This window comes from Bidens hawaiensis, unplaced genomic scaffold (assembly GCF_021521415.1).
Source record: "Bidens hawaiensis isolate Kalapana, Puna unplaced genomic scaffold, B.hawaiensis_p1.1 tig00002181_1, whole genome shotgun sequence".
Classification (NCBI taxonomy): Eukaryota; Viridiplantae; Streptophyta; class Magnoliopsida; order Asterales; family Asteraceae; genus Bidens; species Bidens hawaiensis.
In genome coordinates, this window is record NW_027491116.1 from 20,576 (window position 1) to 38,863 (window position 18,288).

Here is an 18,288-nt window from a genome sequence, read left to right on the forward strand (position 1 = left end):
CTCACGGGTGAAGACGCCATTTTACACACCATAATACCACAAGGCTAGAAGCACTTTCGTCCGTAAACATTTAATAACTTCCATGTCTTGTTAAAACTATATCTACCCAACTCAAAAGGTATAATAAATAAGGTAAAATATCATCATCATCATCGTACTCAGTAAATCCCAATTGTTGAGTGTTATGTGCTTTATGTCCAAGACTTGATGCAAAATCATTAGCATGGCCATGGCCACTTTTAACCAACCATTACCACGGTGTCTTTGGTTGATTCCCTCCAAATTAAGTAAGATCATAAAAGGTGAAAACTACTTTCTGCTATAATTCTATCAACACATGGTATCACCATGGAAAGATCCCTAAGAATGATGTTGGGTTAAGAACCAAAGCAAGTCATAATTAGGGGGTGTTTGGATGAGCTTCTAGAACTTGCTTTTTTACTTACTTGTTTGTTGAAAAGCAAAATATGTTTGGTAAAGCTCTTCCAAAAGCTTCAAAATGAAGCTTTTCAAAAGTGGTTTTTACTTTTCAAAAAGCAAATAAGCAAATCTAAAAACTCACCCAAACAAACCCGTAAGTGGTTAAATTGGGTCATGTTTATGATTAGCAGGTCAAACCCGATAATAACATAAAAGTTTAACATGTACCTAAAAAAGGTGTCACGTAAACCCGACCAGGTGATAACGATAGATATACAGGTTAAGATGAACACGACCAGTTTAACCCAGATTTTTTTATTTTATTTTTCTTTTGCATATTAGTACTCTAAAATTACAAGTTTACAACGGCAAAAACAAGTGTATATAAAACAATCACGTTTAAATGCTTTAAACTATAAAAGTTATGTCCATTTCCCATTAGCTTTTAAATTTTGTTCCATGAATACATCAGGCCGACCCAAACAGACCCGCTAAGTTAATGAGTTTGCAAGTTCAACCCAAAACTAGCCCAAACATGATAAAACTAAACCTGAACCCACGAATTTCGTATCAGGCACTTCCATGTTTACATGTGTCATAAATTAACACCGATATCTCAACTATCGAGTAACAATGAACATTAAAGATACATATTATGTTCTTTAGTTCTTTACGTTGCAGGCTGTATCAGTTCAAGTCTAAAGAGCATGGATTTCAAGAACTTCCTGCTTTCAGAATTAACCAGGAGGAAGTAATTATACTACGAGTCTAATCTAAAGGTCAAAACTTGACTTAAGATTATCAGATTAGTTCATGATATGAGCCATAGATATGTACATATACATCAGTCACAAAACTGAAAAGTATTCTTCATACTTCGAAGTTTCATACTTATCACAAGATTATAAAAAGTAAATAGTTCAACCAATGAATCCATTAGGTCAACCCAAACACAGCACGCAAGCCGAATTGAGCTTACGAGCTCAGCCCAAAACTAGTATGAACATACTTAATACCTAATGTTGCAGACTGTAGTCTAAAGAGCATGTATTTGAACAACTTCCTGCTTTCAGGAATCAACCAGGAGGAATAACACTTGTAAGGATGTGGATAAGTAGATAACTGCATGCATACCGAACACCCGTGACACATATGTATAAAAGTATAACTAATAATGCACTGCGCACAACTATGAGTCTAATCTAAAGTTCAAAACATGACTAAAGATTACCAGATCAGTTCACAACACAAGCCACAGATGTACAAAGTTATATACATCAGTAAAAAAAACCTAAAAATAAAAGAAACAAATTCTTCATAGTTCATACCAGCACAAGTGTACTCAAACTAACATATCCAAGCTTCAAGATACAGGCGTTCAAGGATTCAGGTTTCTCGAAGTATTATTCATAAAGTTCCTTTCTTTATGCAGTTTAAAGACAGGTAAATACCACTACATCAGCATATTATGTTTTTACCGCTACGCACAATCGAAGCAATTAGCAACAAATGTATGATAGATATATTAACATCAGTTTCTTGTGAATAAAGAACTTACCTCAAAAATCAACTCATGATGCCAAAAAAACAATCTAAAATAATAATAATAATAATAATAATAATAATAATCCATTTGAGCTAAAATCATAATTAGTGTTTCAAAATGTAACAAATTCATAACCAAAAGCCCCAAATTTCTTCACCAAAAACATTCAATTCAAACACCCAACAGGCAACAACTTATTTCTTCTTGCCTTTCCCGGAAGCGGCCTTGCGCTTAGGCGGAATGACAATTTCACCCTTGAGGGTGGGAATCTGCATAAACTGATCCAACCCACCGACCCCACCAAACTTCTTACGAAACTTTTCAACCTGGTCAGCATCAATGAGGTTGGCCGAGCGACTGCCAAGGTAGAAGGGGTGGTTGCCGGACCAGACATCAACGACGTACTCTTTCTTGGTGCCGCCGGTGGTGAGGACGTGTTCGCCGCTGCAGTAGACCTTGGCGTCCTCGTAGAATTCCGGGTGGATGTCCTTTTTCCGGCATGTCCACCGTGGGGTTACCAATGTGGCTTCCTGTTAAGAGAAAATAATTAAAGGGTTAGTTTGTAAAGATGGATTAAGAGTGTAAAGTTTGTACCTTTGGTAGAGAATGAGATGGTGGTGGAGGTTGGTTTCTCAGGAGGAAGGTGTTTGAGAGGTTTAGTGACATTTTTGATGCTGGTGGTGACAGGATAAAGAAGAAGATGGTGATTGAGATAATGGGATTTGGTGTTACGAAGATGGACCCGTTTCAAACCCAGCTTAAATCGGTTCGGTTCATGATCCAACCCGTGCGGTTTGTGATCCGATTCCCTCAAACCGGTTTGGACCTGACCAGAATTTGGATAATATGCCAAAAGAAATCGGTTTCTTACAGGATGTTTTTGATCTTGCCTTGACCAACCTAAACCGGTTTGGGATATAACCCGGTTTGTACATGTCTGACGATGTGGCAATATGATGTTTTTCAATTTGATGGTTTATTTTTTTTAATAGATTTTCCCTTTAAATTTTTGTACCTTAGGATCGGATTGCAAACACACAAGAAAAATGTAGAAGACAAAACATGGGGATTTATGTGGTTCAGTCTAAGCTAGCATATCTACTAGGATTGCAACAAGTATATATTATTACGGCTCTATGTTTTCATGATGAGAAATTTACAAATACAAGATATGTTTAAATAGAGAGTAAACTAAGATTACAAACTCAGTTAAGAAGAAAACATAAATGAGTTCTAATAAAGAGATATAGGGCTGGTCAAAAACCTCCCGTGTATTCAATTTTCATTATAACAATGAAACATGTCTTCAAGTAATCAGGCTCAAACCAAGACCCAAACCTACAAAACCCCATAGTCTTCGCTTCAATTTTTATGATGAACAACTCAGGTATCATGTATAAGTAGGGGTGTTCATCGAATCGAATAACGAATTTTCAAGTTAAATCGAATCGAATAATCCAAATAATTGTTTTTTTTTTGCCGGTATTTGTATTCGATTAAAATTTGAACTATTCGATTCGTATTCGTATTATATGCCCAATTCGAATTCGTATTTGAAATTCGAATTCGAATCGAATTCGAATAAATTCGATTTTAATTCGAATAAATACAATCTAACTCAAGTTTACCTATGCCAAAAATTCGAAAACCACAATCATAATTGCAAAAGAAACATACAAATTTAAAGTAGCTACAATAGCACATGATAATAAATTCAAAATTAAACTACAAACAGTATAAATTCAAAATATTCAAAACGAGAAGTAAATAACACTCATATTAGTATAGGTTAGGAAACAATAATATGGTATATTGGGTTTAATAATTTGTAATTGACATTTATTATTTATGGATATGACACAAATAATATATATATATATATATATATATATATATATATATATATATAATTTGAATTCGAATTTCGAATCGAATAATAAATCATAAATTCGTATTCGATTAATATACTCGAATACGAATCGAATTCGAATTTTTTAAAACCGAATTCGAATCTTAATAATCGAATTCGAATCAAATCGGATTTCGAATGTTTCGAATGCGAATCAAAATCTTAACATCCCTATGTATAAGTATATATCACAAATATAAATATGTGTCTATATAGTCTTGTATATACAAGAATGAATAATACAAGAGTGAAGGGGTGTATGTTAGGGGAGAGAAGTAACAATATGTTTTTGGTGCAGTTTAAACCAAAATCAATTATTTATTCGGTTTTCATTTAAAGATTATGATCGGTTTAAGCCTGATAACAAATAATGGTTAATTAAAATTGGTAGCTTGGCCCAATCCAAATATAAGCCCAGCTAGATCCAAAATCATTAGAAGTTTAGAACTAGTGCTTTGCAAAGGGTCCAGACAGTACCGATGAGTGATGATGACATATAAACATTGTTGTAAAAATCGCTAGTCGCTAGTCGGATGATGGGATGGGTACTAGCAATTAGTCAGGATTAATCGGATCGGACTTTAATGTATAATTTTCAGTTTTGTATACACAGGCACAAATTTTTATATATAATTTTCAGTTTTATACATACACAAAACACATTTTGGCTGGAAATTGGCTGGAATCTCACTGAAAACCACTGATTTTTGTTGGAATTTCGTCGGAAACTGCAGATTTTGTCCGGAAACCGCCGATTTTGGCCACAACCTCACAAAAAAAGCCGATTTTGGCCGGATTTGACCATTGACCGATTAATTGGCCAATCAGCCCAAAATTAATCAATGAAGTTGGGACTAGTGATTAATTGGCGTCTAGTCGGGATTTTTGCAACACTGCATATAAATGCGTACTTCAATTGGAACGTCGTGTCGTTTTTATTGAGTGGTTGGTCGGTCTTGGTTCCATTAATCTTTTTTACCATTTGTTTGTCTAGTCACAATGAAATCCATCGGTAATAACATGACAATAATATTTCCAATAACGAAGTCTCGTTTTATTCATGTTATTTATATATATTTACGTTAGTAGTCTAGTTATTTTAGGTTAGTTGCGCATCTATGTTAGTGATTTAGTGGCCAAGTGTTTTTGTGGATAAGCTAGCCAATACTCTTAGTCTAGTGACACATGGTGCTTATCCTTATCAAATTAGTGTGAGCTCGAGTTCCACAAAGTCAACAATATGTGGATTTTAAGGAGGCGTATGTTTGTCATTCAAAAAAAAGTTGGCATGTTCCAAACATTTGAAAAGTGTTTTATGCAATGAATCAAAGTACATGTCTTCTCTCTCTCTCTCTCATTTAAAAAAAAATTATCTTTCTAATCAACCGTATTTTTAGATTGTTATATTTAATTAGTTAAATGAGTCATGTTCGGTTTAAAGCCTAACCATTTCGTTAAACATGCCAACAACCAATTTTGAATAATATAACATATACTTTAGACAAACAAACTCCCTTAACCGTTTATGACCCATTTACAACAAAATTACATCTAGTCAACTTGCATCACTTATATGATGAATGGTTTAGACGTTACTATATCTGACACAAGTATATATGAGTTATGTACTGGCTCATCAACTCAATCTGAATAGATCCCTAGCGTGATTAGTCACAATGCACAAAATACAGACGAATGGCTGATCAAATGAAAAAGGATTACCAAGAATTGTACATGGGGATCATATGGCTGTAATCATGCTTCCGTTTTCCAAGCGACATAACCTTTTAATCAAACTTCATAAATGAGTTACATCAAGAAGCAAAAAAAAAAACATGACTCCCTCTAGCAATTACAAATCCCTCTTTTTGGCCCATTAAACAAATTCACCTGGCAAACGGCTGCTATCAAAATTCTGAAAGTTATTTGTATCTCAAGAAACAAATGTTTGGTGGTTTGAATTTTCACCACAGCGGGTTATATATATATTTTTAGTCCTCAAGAACAACTAACAGAGATTAGTTTAAATTCTATAAAACCGGTAATTTAATGACCCGAAATCACAGGGCAGGGTCTCCTCATATCACATGAAGTAATACAAAATCTTGAAAGAAAGTTACTGAATTAGCATCAAGTTTCATAACCAGATTCAAAATTAAATAAAAAAGCAGGAAATTACCCTACATACATAACTCTCTCAGAACAATCCCAGTGCTAAGAATCTGCAAAGTCAATAACCAATTTAATGAGTTTCAGCATGATATATTGTAGAAGAGTTCCTTTTTACTAAACAATTTACATCATAAAAAGAAAAACAATAATATGTAAACTTTATTAACCAACAAGGCCCCCTAAATGGTCCGAGCTCAACTATATCCTATAATCAAATCAAGCATAATAATCAACTTCTCATAAACCCTGTTCGCAGGGTTGCTTTATTATTGTGTTTATGTATACACTTAATCTATAGTTATCAAATGCGAGAAGCGCTCTAAAGGTGCGCCTAGCACCGAGGCCTCAAGCACAAAAAAAGCGTCCGCTTTTTTTTAAAAAGAGGGCACATAATAAAACAAGTTTTCAAATATATTAATACTGGAAACAAGCATTCATTCTTAAATCAGTTCATAGAACAACCAAAACCAATCGGCTTTTTCCTCTTGTTTTGGAGATCATGTATCTCCATTGTCCCGTCATCATCACCCTCATCTTCAAGGTCATTCAAGTCTGCATTTGTTTTCTTGGCCTTTTGATCCTTCATGTAGGCTTTCAACTCTTCTTTAACATCCGCAGGACAATGTGCACAACCCTTGGCATTTCTATCACCTCCGATTTGATGCAATTTTGCTCTAAAAATACCTCCCCTTTGGTTACTTTTTGGCAGAATTTGTAGGTTATGGAATTCTTCCCGTTTTCATTTAGAATGAAATTGTACTTCCAGCCCGGATCTTTTCTGTTGAATTGTGAGGTTCCAACATCAGAATGAGATTGAGAAGCCATTTATTTGCTTAACGAAATATTTACCTTAGATAAGAAATAAGGAACAAAAAATGCAGAAGAAACAATGAACAAAAATAAATATTAAATCCAAAAATAATTACATAAGAAAAAAGCCAATCTGGAAATACTGAGATTCGTTCTAAAGCTTGATGAGCTTGATGATTTTGTGCCATAAGATGGAATATGAAAGCCATTAAATAGTGGGAGGTTTAGGTTTAACTTCAAAATAACATGTGGAATAATTGCAATTTAATTCGCATGAGAAACCAATTTGCGGTTTAATATTGTTGGGAGTGTAATCGCATTTAATGCGCGTCGCCCAAAAATTGTGCTTAAGCGCCTGAAGTTGTGCACTTCAGGCGCTTAAGCACAATTTTTGGGCGACGCGCATTAAATGCGATTACACTCCCAACAATATTAAAGAGCAGATTGGTTTCCCATGTGAATTAAATTGCAGTTATTCCACAGTTATTCCACCTGTTATTCTGAAGTTAAAACCTAAACCTCCCACTATATAAAGGCTTCCATATTCCATCTTATAGCACAAAATCATCAAGCTCATCAAGCTTTAGAACGAATCAGGTATATCCATGTTGGTTTTGTTCTTCAGTAATTATTTTCGAATTTAATAATTATTTATGTTACCCGTTTCTTCTGCATTTTCTGTTCCTTATTTCTTATCTAAGTTTAATATTTCGTTCAACAAATAGCTTCTCAATCTCAGTTTAATGTTGGAAGTTGGAACCTCACATTTCAACAGAAAAGATCCGGGCTGGAAGTACAATTTCATTCTAAATGAAAATGAGAATAATTCCATAACCTGCAAATTCTGCCAAAAAGTAAACCAAAGGGGAGGCATTTTTAGAGCAGAACTGCATCAAATCGGAGGTGATAGAAATGCCAAGGGTTGTGCACATTGTCCTGCGAATGTTAAAGAAGAGTTGAAAGCCTACATGAAGGATCAAAAGGCCAAGAAAACAAATGAAGACTTGAATGAGCTTGAAGATGAAGGTGATGATGAAAAGGCAATGGAGTTACATGATCTCCAAAACAAGAGGAAAAAGCCGATTGGTTTTTGGTTGTTCTATGACTCTTTCAAGAATGAATGTTTGTTTCTAGTATTAATATATTTGAAAATTTGTTTTATTATGTGCGCTCTTTTTTTTTTTTTGCGCTTGAGGCCTGGGCGCTAGGTGCACCTTGATCAAAAAGTGAAATCAAAATGGCACCTTTACTGGTTGTATGCAGTATAATCAAATAATATGCATGACCTAAATTCGTGTATGTATGTATGTATGTATGTATGTATATATGATGTGACCCTAATCCAAACAATTAGGAGTGGAGTGATAAATTAAAACAAGTTCACAACATTCTAAGAAATGGCAATTAGACCTAAGTAGTTGAAAAAATATACGTACATAGTGTACCATCAATAATAAGGCAAGCACCAGATGTATGTACTAGACGGAAGAGTAGAAAGAAGCTTAGAAGTGATTAATGCAGAAGTTGAAGCAGTGGCTGTGTGAAAGTGAAATGGAAAACCAGTCATCTCTACAGGTGAGCTAAACAAGTTTCATAATCAAATGTTAATTTACAAGTAGATATTGTTATTATTTAATTTAAGATCACAAATTAAGAATTGGTTAGCCTAATAAATAAATAAATAAATAAATAATAATCAGTAGAGCTAATTATATTATTCTAAATTGCAGATATTGAATGTTAGGAAGAAATAAATAATGTAAAAAACAAAACCTGAAGAGCCGGAGGAGATTCTAGATGGTGGAACGGAGAAGGGACCTCGCTACCACGCCATTAGGGGTGTTTGGGATTCCACATCCTTATGACTTACCAGTTTCATGTATTGTGATTTTACTGTCAGCCGATAGTGTGATTTTACTTGGTCCGTTGTATGACTGAAATAACCGTGAACGCAATCTCAGAAATCACGTCCCTTTTGGTTTTTTTCCGACAATTGCATCATCAGATGACCAAAAGTGTGAATGTAGCCTTGAAGTAAAATGATTTCTTTTCGGTGAGTGAACGGCAAGTGTTGGCCTAGAAGATGACCCTTCCACTTTTTTCCCTTTTTTCTTTGAATATGACGAGGGTGCACATGGTTCTTGGGTCGACACCCCAGGTGATTGTTTGTCTAGAGACGGTGGATAAGACGTTTGTTGAGGCTGATAAGACAGTTGTTGAGGAGGAAGATTCATGTATTGTGGAGGATAACCACCTTGAAGTGGTACTAGGTTTGGGTTGTTTGATTGGGCAAATCTTGATTGTTGGTGCTGAGAAAACCCGAGTGCTGGGACATTGGATGACTTGCTGGCCACTTAGCAAGTTTGAAAATGGGAATGGGTTTTCCATACTTGATTAGTAGTGTGGGGTAGTAAGAATTATATGGAGGTTGAAAGAGATGAGGAGTTGAAAGTGTTGGTGTAGTTGAATGAGATAAGGTTGGTGTATTTAAAGTGGTAGCCAACGCTTATATTTGTTACTAATGGTCATATTTGTAACTAACGGTCATATTTTTTTTACCAACAGTCATATTTGTTACCAACGGTCATATTTTTTTCCCAACGGTCATTTTTGTAACCAACGGTCATATTAGTTACCAACGGTCATATTTTTTTTTTCCAACGGTCGTTTTTGTTACCGACTGTCATATTTTTTTTCTCGAACGGTCTAATTATTAAGTTATGTTTTATGTTGTGTAATTATAAAATTAAAGCATTACTTGGATAAAACTAAAATATTACATGAATAAAACTAAAACATTACATGGATAAAACTAAAAGAAAAACTACCCCTAACTATTATAAGTGCATATTAGCCCAGATATGTTGTACTAAATCATGCGGAAGATATGGTGGAAATCCTTATTACGCAAATGTTTGTACCTCTTCATACGTTGTGCAAAAGCTTCAGACAGTCCGGGTATTGGCAGTTGCACATCCACTTCTACCTCATCAGTCCAGTCGGTTACAAATTCCCCCTCATCTTGCACAATCATGTTGTGCAATATAATGCATGCATATATAATATCAGAAATTGTTTTTATGCTCCAAATCCTTGCAGGGCCTTTTATAATATGCCATCGACCTTGGAGGACCCCAAACGCCCTCTCCACATCCTTTCTTGCTGACTCATGACGTTTTTTGAAAGCTTTCGCTTCGTCAGTGTGTGGATGCTTGAAGCTTTTCACAAGTGTCGACCATTCCGGATAGATTCCATCTGCAAGATAATATCCTTGATTGTATTGTCTACTATTTACAGTGAAATGACATGGTGGTGCATAACCCTCAACCACGTCATTGAACAGTGATGACTGGTTTAAAACGTTGATGCCATTATTCGATCCAGCAATGCCAAAATAGGCATGCCAAATCCAAAGATCGTGTGATTCATTGCCTCGAGCATTATGGTTGGATATCCGTGGTCACCTCGCGTATATTACCTAGGCCACACTACAGGACAGTTTTTCCATGCCCAATGCATACAATCAATACTTCTCAACATGCCAGGAAACTCGTGGATGGTTGAATGATTCTCCAATATCCATTGGATGTCATTCTTGTTAGGTCTTCTAAGATATTCTTTATGATAAAGTTCAATGACATCCCCGGGGAATTTTTAAGAGACTCCATGGCCGTACTCTCGCCAATGCGTACATAATCATCAACTGCGTCAGCTCCTACGCCGTATACCAACTGATGTATGGCAGCTGCGCATTTTTGGTAGAGAGAAAGACCCCGTTGTCCAGTGGCATTTGCTCTTTGTGTAAAGTATTCATAATTGGCCTCCAAATCATTTGCGATTCTAACAAAAAGTGGACGCCGCATTCGGAACCGACGCCTAGAGGTCATAGCATTGTACACCGGCAGCTCAGCAAAGTAGTATTTCCAAAGTTGTTCAAACCCTTTCTCACGACCCCATCTACATTTGCACGTCTCCCCGATCTACTTCTGGAGCTTGAGGCTGCGTTATCCCGACGTTCACGTCTCTGTTTCATCATCTCAAGCAATTCTTCAACGTCATTAGACATAAATTTTTGGAATTGTTGGACGACTATTTGAACGACCTGATTTTGAATATCAGGATTCAAGTATGGGTTTACAGTGGGTGGGGGTTGTTGGCTTACTTCATCGTTATCACTTGTGTAGTCGCTTTCCTCATCGCTCGCACTCATGGGTTGTGTTACTTTGTCATTGGAACTCATTTTTTAGATATACTAGAGTCGGAGTATTTGAGAAATTTTGGTGTGAAGAGTGTAGTATTAAGTACATAAATGTGTTATTTATAGTATGATAGGGTTAACTAATTTATTTGTTTATTTCATGTAAACATAATTCTTATATTATTATTATTATTATTATAAAAGAGCCGTTAGTTTTGTTTATATTTTAAAATTTCAATTTTAAATAAAAAATAAATTGAAGGGGGGACCATCTACCTTTTTAAAATTTAATATCTTTATTTAATTCATGTGTATCCAGCTTTATATGTTTTATTATTGTATTTTATTTACTGGTGGGCCCGTTTCAAACTCCATCTCCTACTTTTGTATTCTCCAACAAATACCCCTCTCTCCGTTTTCCTCCACCGGTAAAAACAATTGCTGCTCCGTTTGCTCCAGTTCACGTCAACACAAACTTTTCATTTTGCTGCCGGTGGAGATGCCCTTATAATATCAACACTGTCACCAATGTAATTGTACATTATTGTTATCAAATGTTTTAATAATTTTATTTATTTTTTTTTACTATTCCAATTTATTTTCTTCGGCTCTGTATCACACATAGAGGTGGCAAACGGGTTGGGTTGGGTCGAACGGGTCATCGGTTGACACGGGTCTGGGTCAGAATGAGTTAGGGTCAGAACGGGTCAATTAAAAAAGGGTTGTTTTGGTTTGGGTCAGAATAATTTAAGGTCGAAACGAGTCAGAACGGGGTTCATTTTTTTTAAACGAGAATAGCGCCGGAAACATTTTAGTATTTTTAGATTTTTTGTTTTTTATTTATATTTTGAGTTATTTTTTTCTTTGAATTTTTTTCTAAGGGGTTTTCTATTAAGATCAACACCCCTCAAAAAATATTCAAAAATAATAATAGAAGTATCATAGCTTAAAATATAAATCAAAAACAAAAAAAGTAAAAAAAAAACTAAAATGTTTCCTCCGTTATCCTCGTTCCAAACAAAAAAAAAACTGAGAAATCGAACTGAAACCGAAAAATCGATGGAAATGAAACAAAAAGCCAAAACCCAACCAAATCAATCGAAATAAAAAAAAATCGATCAAAACGAAACTAAAAAAATTGAAACCGAACAAAAAAAGAAACTAAAAAACAGACAAAAACGAAACAAAAAATCCAAAAATGAGTCTGGAATCGACCAAAAAGAAACCAAAACCCAACCCGTCCTGTGTGAAAACTCGTGTTGGCTTGAAACCTGAACCGAACCTGTTCCAATCTCAAACCCGTTTCGTGCGGAAACCCGTTCCGATCTGAAACCTGCCACATTTCTTTAGGACACTAACATATATCGACTCATTCCTTTGAATATGTCGACCCATTTTGACCCAAAAATAACAAGATGAAATTTCGAATGACCCATTTTGATCCATTTAATTAAAATCTCTGACCCAAACAAACTTATTTAATATTTAAAGCAACTCAAATTGACCCATTTGAAATGATTTAGATCAAGATTGCCACCCCTAATTACACATATTACTAACCTAGTTACATGATACATAAGGACAAGTCCAAATGGAAATTATTGAAAATATAAGAACAGTTTTATGGTTTTGAGACCTCTTAGTGCTTGATTAAGAAAATATTACAAAATAATACTTTCATATTCATAGTTAAGGTAAAACATGATGATGTGTTTCATTCAAGTATTTAGGACCTAAAGAGTGCTTGTGTGAATATATTCTATTCTTACATGTCTCCAATAAACACCGTGCTTTAGGTTCAATATGAAAAGATCGCCACGGCATTCATGTTTTGTATTGAATACGAAAATGTAACCGCGTAATTCATTTCATTTTACGGCTGCAAAATGATTTATATTTTCTAAAATTTTCATCGTCGGTGTTCTAAAAGACGTAACTGGACAGAAAGAATTATGTAAAACAAAAGTAGCCTCTAATGGTGAAGCAGTGAGCAGATGATCAGGTGAATGAACAAGCCATGTATGTAAACTTGAACTCACATCAGCCATGTAAACCTTGATCATACACTCACAGCCTCAACAAACATTCATCATTCAAAACAAAAACCAAAATGTATATACAACTTCACTCTTACTGTCATACAATCTCATAACCTACATACTAGCTATATCTACCAAATTTGGTAAATGACTAGACAAATGGCATAATTCCAACAAGATTCCTTCTATACCATTAAAAAAATTCAAGATTAGGTAGACAACAAACAAACAAACATCCTATCCTTCTGTTTCCATCAACCAAAACAGCTATCTTTCCTCCGAGTTAAACCGGTTCCACGCAGCCTATTAACCACATTTAGAAACATAAATTAAAAATCAAATTTAAAATATCTACCATCACCAGTTAACATACCTTCAAAAGATCAAACACTTTTTCACATACGTACTTCTGCTGAATGCTTGCACCTCTTTGTTGCAACTTATCCGGATGCACACACAGAGTCGCCTTTCTGTAAGCCTTCTTAACCGCACCAGTTGTTATAATATCCGTCAGTGACACAGCTTGCCACCCACTGTCGACTCCAAGAATCTGCAACAAAAAGAAAAAACATTCTTTATCTTTTATCTTCATGGGTTTATAACATTTTACAAAATTTAAAAACTTGTACATACATATTGCAAAGTTGAAAGCAATGCACGCAAATTCCCTTCTTTCCCGGTTGACCACCTTTTGACATCCGCATCAAGATGTTCTGCCAACCGCTGCAATTAATATTAGATAGCAATATGTAAGTGACAAAAAGATTGCATCGAATAAGCGGTAAACCGGTAAAATATTCTTTGAAAAGATTATTACATTTCTCTCGGCCTGCTCTCTACGAGCAAGCAGGTCTCGTTTCTCTTTCTCTGCGAGTGCCTTGGCCTGCAAAAAAAAAACGTTTATTGAAAACTACATGAAAATAATGACTAAGAAGCAGTAATAATATGACAAGTAGCAAGAAGCGTACCGCGCGTTCCATAATTCGGTTATGTTTTTCTAACTTTGCTTTACTTCTCAAAGCGGACTCTGTATTTGCTTGACTTGTAAAAGAAGTTCGTTTTTCTAATTTTTCTAAAGCGCGTTGTCTAGCCTCCGCAGTGGCTCGCTCGACTAAAGCACGTTCGCTTCTAAGTTTGGATTGTGCAGCGATTTTATCGATTGAAGTTTTAGCGACCTTTTCTTGAGTGTCGGCGATTACTCTTTGCCTAACTTCAGCAAACGCACGTTCACGAGCCTCACGGATTGCTCTTTCCACGGCTAATTTTATTCTCACCTGCTCCATTTCTCTGTTTGGCTCAGGTAGATCAAGTTCTCTGCATGCATCCTTAGGTTCTTGTGGTGGCCCGGTGTCCGTTTCTGATTTAACTTCAGGTGTTTGTTCATGAGGTTGTTGGAGGTGGTTATCTTCTTTCTCAACGGTCTTTTTAACCTCTATCTCCATACAATGTATCGTTTTTTCTTCGGTTTCATCTGAAGAGAAATTTTCATAAGCCTCTTTTTCTTCCACTTGGAACTTGTGATGTAAGCTGAAATCATCAATATCTTGACAAATTTCTGCTTGGTCAACGTTTTGGTCAACTTTGCAGGCGTTTTCTGTGTCGTCTAAAATATTGCTTGCACCAATAACATTCTCGTTTTCTTCCACTTCATCATAATCACTTGATGAATTCTCATAAGTTTCTTCTGCTTCGCAATTTTCATAATCTTCCTTTTGAGAAGAATCGTTTGTTTCTATGTTATTAACATATGTTTGTGCATTCTTAATTGTTTCCGCCTCATAAACATCATAAAACCTCTCTTCTTCACTATGGCTTTCAACATCCCGGTCTTCTTCCACTTGTTTCTCTTCTTCATTTTCATCATGTTCTTGTTCAAGATTCTCTTGTATATTACTTTCTAATAATCTAAATGATTCTTCACAAAATTTCTTCTCATAACCCTTTTGATAAGCCGTTTGCAATATTTCCTTCTTGGTTTCCACCTTTTGACATGCGGTTAAGTTGTTAGATTCAGCATCTTCTTGTTTCCATTCACAACCTTCAAGTTCAAGAAAACCATTGGGCCCCTCATCATCTTTTCGTGGATTTTCACATGCATTATTCTCAACCGATTCGGTTTCTGTTTCACCAACAACTAGTTTCGAATTGCAAGCCATCTTATTATTATCCAATAAACGAGATGTCATTGGTATCTCAATGTTCTTAACTGGTTCTGAAACTTTCGCGTGTATTTCATTTATAACCTCCTCTGCACCAAAAAGCTTCTCACCATCAAAGTTTACATCTTTATGATCTTTATTCTCAACCGATTCGGATACTGTCACGCCAACAACTTGTTTCGAATCGGAAAACGTCTTATTATCGTTCAATTCGAAACGAGGCATTATTGGTGTCTCTAAGTTCTTAACTGGTTCTGAAACTTTCGTGTGCACTTCATTTATAACCTTTTTAGCACCAAAAAGATTCTCACCATCATAAAAGTTTCCGTTCTTAAGATCTTTATTCTCAACCGATTTGGTAACTCTCTCACCAACAACTTGTTTGGAATTGCAAGCTGTCTTATTATTGTCCCATAAACGAGACATTATTGGTATCCCGGCGTTCTTAACTGGTTCTGAATCTTTCACTTGTGTTTCATTTATAACCTTTTTAACACCAAAACGCTTCTCACCATCATAAAAGTTTTCATTTTTATGATCTTTTCCTTTCGGGTCTTCATCTGTGTTTACATTTGTCACTCTAGATTTAACTTTCAAGCTATCTTTGAAACTTTTGCTTGAAAATCGTTTAAAGCCTTCTTTCTTTCTTCCCACTGATTCTTTAGCAATTCGTATACTTTCTTGAGCGTTTTCTATAGCTTTTTTCAAAGCAGCTGCTGCAGAATTGACAGCAAATTCCTCACCAAAGCAAGGAGGAGGAAGCTCTTCATTTGTAGTCGTTGATATCTTTTGGTCATTTTTATAATTATCCAAATTTGTTGCATGTGGTGGTGACGATGATGATACTTTGGAGGGATATGATTTGAAATTGGCATGAAATGTCTTAAAGTTTTTATTATCAGAAACGGCCTCATCCCGACTATTTCTACTTTGAGATCCAACAACAGTTTGTGAAGTTTGTTTCTTTGTTTCATTCTTTGGTTGAGAAGTTGCAGGTGGTTTTTGCTTCTTTATTTCCTTCTTTGATTCAGGTGATGATGATACTTTAGAGGGACGTGATTTGAAATCAGCCTCAAAAGTCTTGAAATTTCTATCATCAGATAAAGATTCCTCTTGATGCTTACTAAATTCAACACTACTTTGTGAAGTTTGTTTCTCGCGAAAATCCCGTTTGCCGGAGTTTACATTAACGCCATTTGACGAAGATGCTTTTTGATTCACGGTTTCTTTATTTGGTTGAGAAGTTGATTCATCAACAAAACAAGTGAATCCAGGTACAGCATGTAATTGTGTGACATGTGTCGTCCCATCTAACCCGTCTTTACTCCTTTGGCTGATCTTGTTATATGACAGGTTAAACTGCTTCATAGCATCAGAGTATTCATGAGACATATCACTCGGACCTTGAGATCTTTGGTTTGTTGATGAAGGAACCCTACAAATAATATTATAGAAAAAGATTACAGATTGCAAATCCGTTTATTAGAAAATAGATATGCAAAACAGATTAAGATAGTTATGAATGCAAAATATTGTCAATCAATTCTCAGATACTTTTTTAATCACTAATGAAGTTGCCAATCCAGAATAAATTAGCGCGCGTAACTCAAAACCCTAAAAGATATAAAAATCACACGCACAGAATGTAATCAAAATATAAAAAAATGCTACCAATTTCATGATGACAGCATGCACTACAAAACATAATCAAAATCATGATAGCAAACAAACAATTACTTAACTTACTCATATAAGTTGCATAACAACATTAAATATAGTTACAAAGAGTCCAAGACAACATATCATCAAACCCCTTATTTTACCTTAAAAATAAGTTATAGGGTTTAGATCTAAAAAATGCAGGCCTTCGTTCAATCATGAGTAAATTATGTGAAAAAAAAGAAGCTGATTATAGCAGTGAACATCATACTATTGCATATATTATTTTTGTTACTGTTCTTCTATTTGTCAATTAATCCAATAATAAAACCTAAATAACTAAATTAATCCCCAAAAATAGATCTACATGAAGAAATGAAGAAATTATTTTTTTTAAAAAAAGAAGGGGTAGCGTAGTGGAGGAGCAGCTCCAGCTTGTTGCCCTGTTACCTGCCTCGTTACTGTAATCGGATTCTTTTATTTTATGGATATTAAAAAAAATGAAGAAATTAAAATTTAAAAATATTTAAGAAATTAAAATTTAAAAATACTTATAAAAAAACAATTACTAGGGCTCTGAATTAGCAAACCTAATTAAACAAAAATACAGAAGCCAAAAACTTAAAATTGCAGCCTAATCCTAATCCTTCATTCAATTCAAAGCTACAATCTTTATCTCAAATAACATTGCCAAAAATCAGCTCATAAAGTTACAAACCAAAAAAAAAACAAAAATAAATAAATAATAATAATAATAATAATAATAATAATAATAATAATAAAAGGACACACACACACACAATTATTAGGGCTTTGCATAAAAATGCAGCCTGCACATTGTAGGATTAAGCCCCAAATCTTTCAAAGTTACAATCTTTATCTCAAATTACACCATTAACAGTTGATAATAAACTCAAAACTCAAAACACAAAACAATTACCTAGCTTTATCTCGACCAAGCAACTCTTGGTACGAAACAGCGATGTTCAAGTCACGAAACCCACCAAAAATCCCACAATAATCCGGCTTCAAATCATCAGACGCCGATTCTTCCAAGTTGTTAAGATCAATAACCGGAATCGAAGACCCATCAGTAGAAAAAATCTCGCGGTACTCGTCAACGTTGACCGCCGGAGCTCCGGTGCGGTGGCCGGAGAAGACGCCGTCGTAAGCATTTGACGGTCTCCGCCGGTGAAACGGACGTGAGAGAGAGTCCATTGCAGAGAATGAAAGAAAGAAAGCTAGGGCTCGTTTACTTTTGGTGTTAAGTAATAATAATAATAATTATTATTATCATTATTTGATTTTGAAGAAACACTAAGTGACCCCGGGCAGATTATAGGTAATCTGGGGGCTAAGTAATGTTTCCCACGAAG

The 18,288-nt window shown here is 35.1% G+C and overlaps 2 protein-coding genes across 2 annotated transcripts; both read right to left on the reverse strand.

The window, feature by feature from the left end:
- Positions 1 to 2,160: 2,160 nt before the first annotated feature.
- On the reverse strand, positions 2,161 to 2,632 carry LOC143609114 (large ribosomal subunit protein bL31c-like). The gene is made up of 2 exons (XM_077083967.1): positions 2,561 to 2,632; positions 2,161 to 2,496 (listed from the first exon to the last, which is right to left on the reverse strand). The coding sequence occupies exons 1-2, from the start codon at positions 2,630 to 2,632 to the stop codon at positions 2,161 to 2,163; spliced, it is 408 nt and encodes a 135-aa protein (XP_076940082.1).
- Positions 2,633 to 13,037: 10,405 nt separating this feature from the next.
- On the reverse strand, positions 13,038 to 16,685 carry LOC143609551 (uncharacterized). The gene is made up of 5 exons (XM_077084280.1): positions 14,063 to 16,685; positions 13,912 to 13,977; positions 13,728 to 13,817; positions 13,468 to 13,644; positions 13,038 to 13,397 (listed from the first exon to the last, which is right to left on the reverse strand). Exons 1-5 carry the CDS (start codon positions 16,643 to 16,645, stop codon positions 13,362 to 13,364), a joined length of 2,952 nt encoding a protein of 983 aa, XP_076940395.1. The 5' UTR covers positions 16,646 to 16,685; the 3' UTR covers positions 13,038 to 13,361.
- Positions 16,686 to 18,288: the final 1,603 nt, after the last annotated feature.